The 4,321-nt window shown below is 32.4% G+C and overlaps 1 protein-coding gene across 1 annotated transcript; it reads left to right on the top strand.

The window, feature by feature from the left end:
• Positions 1-2,030: 2,030 nt before the first annotated feature.
• Positions 2,031-4,321, top strand: LOC107829725 (metal tolerance protein A1-like). The gene is made up of 2 exons (XM_016657190.2): positions 2,031-2,290; positions 3,171-4,321. Exon 2 carries the CDS (start codon positions 3,171-3,173, stop codon positions 4,281-4,283), a length of 1,113 nt encoding a protein of 370 aa, XP_016512676.1. The 5' UTR covers positions 2,031-2,290; the 3' UTR covers positions 4,284-4,321.

Raw genomic sequence — 4,321 nt, forward strand, 5'->3', positions numbered from 1 at the left:
AATATTTTTAGTACTAGAAAAATGTAAAAAAATTGAAGTTACAAATTGAAGGGAAATTTTTTTTTTAAAGTTTAAAATTTATGAGTAAATCATTATGTCATTTAAGATACTGTGTGAACAAGTTTTTTAATATTCTATTGATATTTTAAGTATCGAAATTTTGTATTTGTAAAAATTGTTGGCCAAACTAGTATAATACTAATGCAAACGTTGATATTTGCAGCTATTGAAATATTATAGATCGTAAACGGAACCAATATGATTTAAGTGTGTGAAAAATTAAAGAAAAAGAGAAAGAAATAATTAAATCCGTTGTCGACGGAGATTGCAAGATAATTCAAAAACAAGTTCTCAAAACAATAAATAAATATAAGGTTACTGTCTTTCGTGGCTAGTGCTTAAAAAACACAGAAAAACACATGAATTAATCTCTCCCCTAAGAAAATTCCCAATTCTTTTTCACACAAAAAGTAACATTTACACATGTTTAGAGTATAGGTTGTTAAATGCTACTAGGTTCAAAATATGAGGGGCAAAGTGCAAAGGGAAAATAAGTCAATTGGACAATATTCAATGATAATTATTTCTTTTAGCCACTCAAATTTATGGGAGGCAGTGTGCCATAAAAGGGTAATCGATTCATAAGGTTAGGATTATAGTTTTTTACGGGTGTATAATTTTACTATCATTTGCTAATCAACATATGTTGCTAAAACGTTACAAAACCATCTTCATCACTTAAAATGCATAAATTGCATTTATGAAACGCAACATACAAATTTCATTTGCATTTCGTAAATGTCATTTGTTAAATTGCTTTTATAAATGCAATTTATAAATTGCCAACATAAATCTCAAATTATTTATGTTAGAATAGTACATTTTAATGCTAACAATGAAAACAACATAAATCAGCTAAATTAACGGGTAAAGCTAGAAATATCTCTCTACTTTTTTTTTTAGGGTACTTTTGTCTACCAAAAAGTAGAAACCTAAAAATTGACAATTTATTATTACATTTTGTGAATTTTACAAATAGTGTGAAGCATACTCATCTTCTGTTGTGACACATGCATTTTACATTTTTTAAAAATACTACAAAATTATTAGAAATTTCCCCCCAAAATGTGCCTTTTTGGTCAAAAAATTTCACTAACGTGTAATCTTTACGAGAGTTTAAAAATATACAACATGCATATGTGAAATATGATTTGTATACTTTCTATTAGTCAGTCTGACTAAACTTCTCAAGAAGTCAAAAGTATTTTTTTTTTTCTTTCTCAAAAGTACTTTTTTTTCCCTAACTTGAGGTGTTTGACCAAGTTTTTTTGGGGAAAAAACTAATTTTGGAAAGAAACAGAAGTAGTTTTTGAGAAGCAGAAAAAAGTAGCTTCTTCCTAAAAGCAGAAACAGTTTTGACTTTTCTTCTTACCAAAAATACCCTTAACAAAATATAATATATACCAAAATAACCGTTAAACCTAATACTTATGATATTAATGTATAAATATTTCTTATTATTTTTAGGATATCTTTCTAATATATAGTGACTTTAGGGGTGAGTATTTTTATATTTGTTGAATAATTTTTAATATATTTAACTTATATTAAAAGAATTCAGTACTTTTAAATTTTATTTTCATATTTTACTTAAATAAAATGAAAAGAATTAATTATTGCTTGTAATAACAAATTTTTAAGATTATTTATTTAATTATAATATTAACTATTAAGTAAATCTATTCATGTTTTTATTCGTAATTTGATACTTAAATGCACTTTCTGAAAAGTTTATCAAACACAAATTATTGCTCAAAAATACTTTTTAGAGTGCTAAGCTAATTTGTCCGGATTGGCCAAACAGATGGATAGTTATCATTAGCTTCAATCACATTAAAATACAGAAATTTATAAATCATAATTTGCGAAATGCAATGAAACATTTGCGACTTGTGAATGCAATTGTCAAGTGCGACATTATGAATTGTTGTTGTCAAAATGTGACTTATAAATCTATAAATCGCCATTGTTAAATGTAAAGCATTCGGCATAATTGGCAAATGCAACATACTTCTCCTGTCCGGCCACGCTCATTACCATTACCAATTACCAATAAGAAGAATCAATTTTGGCGTGCCCATTCAGCGGAATGATTGGACTCTGACTCCGCCGGCTCTTCGCTTCATATTAAAGAATGTTTGTTCAATCCAATTTGTCCCCAATCTATTCATTTTCAGCTATAAGCCCTAGCTTCCCCTGCCGGCCTCTCTCTCTTTTGTCCTGAATCCAGGTAAAGATCGTGCTTTCGATCTTTTTGCTAGTTTGTTTCTATTTTCTGTAATCTTAATTATTGGGTATGTGGAATTTTAATCATCGTTCATCTACTTCTTTCTGATTTACTCCTGATTAAAAGAATGTTTCTTTTTTCTGGGTTTTATCTCGGAAGATGTCTCTTTTTATTGTGGGTGAGAATTGTTTTTTATTTTGATGCCCCTGCTCTGAAATTGATGTATAGCGGCAGTAGCAGCAATAAAACTTGAGGGGAAAAAATGAAGTTCAAATGCTGAGTTCTCAAGATTAATTGATAACCTGCTTAAAGGACTTTCAAGCAATTTACTTTTTAGAGTTGACAGCATTTGACTCCTTTTCTGACGGCAGAAGAAAAAATCTATTGGTTGTTATACTTGTGCAAATGGAAAGGGATGTGAGTCTGCTATTGATGGGCAAAAAGTGCTTAATTAATATGCTTGTTTGATATTATAAGCTTAATAATGATGTATATACACTTCAAAAATAATGCTGAAACATGTATCTATTCCATATGACTTTTAAAAAGTATCTAGTCCATAATGCTGCATTAACTTTTCTTGAGTACGTCCAATCTACAACTTACTGTTCAAATTTACGGATGATCGTTTGGCATACAAAATAACTAGGGATTTCTATCTACTGATTTCTTTCCTTATTCTCGTTGTTGACATCTCAAACAGTGTAATAACGAGGCTTCAATTATGCACTACTGTGTGCAATGCTAGTGAATCTTTACCCACCACTTTGATATATGGCAGTCTTGAGAGTTCCCGATAATTCACTCTCAACTCGAATGCTGCAGTTATACTTGTTAGTATTTCATTCAAACAGTTAGCTAACTATAATACATGTTGAAACAGATGGAGCAACAGGAGGATTCCAAGTCTGAAATAAAGCAATTGCTGGGAGCAAAATGTAATGGCAACAGTAAGCGAGCTCAGCCTTGTTGCAATCCAATTTGCTCATTCTCAGAGCAAGAGCATAGTATGTTGGATTCAAGACAAAGGTCAAAGTCGAGTATGAAACTTTGTGGGCTCATAATCTTTTATGTAATGGTGATGGCAGTGGAGACCATAGGAGGGGTGAAAGCCCACAGCCTCGCGGTTCTAACTGATGCAGCGCACTTGCTCAGTGATGTTGTTGGATTTTCTATTTCTCTTTTTGCTGTTTGGGTGTCTGGCTGGGATGTGACAAAAGAACACTCTTTTGGGTACCACCGTCTTGAAGTTTTAGGAGCCCTTCTATCTGTACAGCTAATATGGCTTGTCTCCGGTTTGCTGATTTATGAAGCAATTCAGAGAATGTTTCATCCACAAGCCAAAGTGAATGGGAAGCTTATGTTTGCTATTGCTGCATTTGGTCTCATAATTAACTTCGTCTCAGTTGTGTGGCTTGGCCATGATCATTTTCTCCATTGCCATTCATATAATCCTTGCAAGGATCATGATCATGATCACGAAATGCAAGAATTGCATCCAAGAAATGAAGAGAGCTCAAAACTGGTATCAGCAGCTTCTAGTTGCAGCAAACCAACGAACATAAATATCGAAGGGGCTTACCTGCATGTTATATCTGATTTGATACAATCCGTTGGGGTAATGATTGCTGGAGCTATTATGTGGTTCAAACCAGAATGGTTGGTGGTTGATCTTCTCTGTACTATATTTTTCTCGATCTTTGCTCTTAGTACTACCATACCCATGCTTAGAACTATCTTCTCCTTATTGATGGAGAGGACACCAAAGGAAGTTGATATTGTTCAACTCGAGAATGGCCTAAAAACTTTAGCAGGACTTCAGGAAGTTCATGACCTGCATGTTTGGGCCATCACTGTAGGGAAAATTGTTTTGTCCTGTCATGTTGTACTTGAGCCTGGAGTTGACCAATATGAAATTATTCAGAAGGTTAGGGAATATTGTAACAGGACATACAGAATTCATCATGTAACCATACAGGTTGAACCATGTTCATAGTAGATGTATATATTGCTTACTTCATCTCTTTCTTTCTC

This window comes from Nicotiana tabacum, chromosome 22 (assembly GCF_000715075.1).
Source record: "Nicotiana tabacum cultivar K326 chromosome 22, ASM71507v2, whole genome shotgun sequence".
Lineage (NCBI taxonomy): Eukaryota > Viridiplantae > Streptophyta > Magnoliopsida > Solanales > Solanaceae > Nicotiana > Nicotiana tabacum.

Coding starts and splice junctions, on each gene's coding strand:
- LOC107829725 (XM_016657190.2), top strand. CDS start 3,171: ATGGAGCAACAGGAGGATTCCAAGTCTGAAATAAAGCAATTGCTGGGA.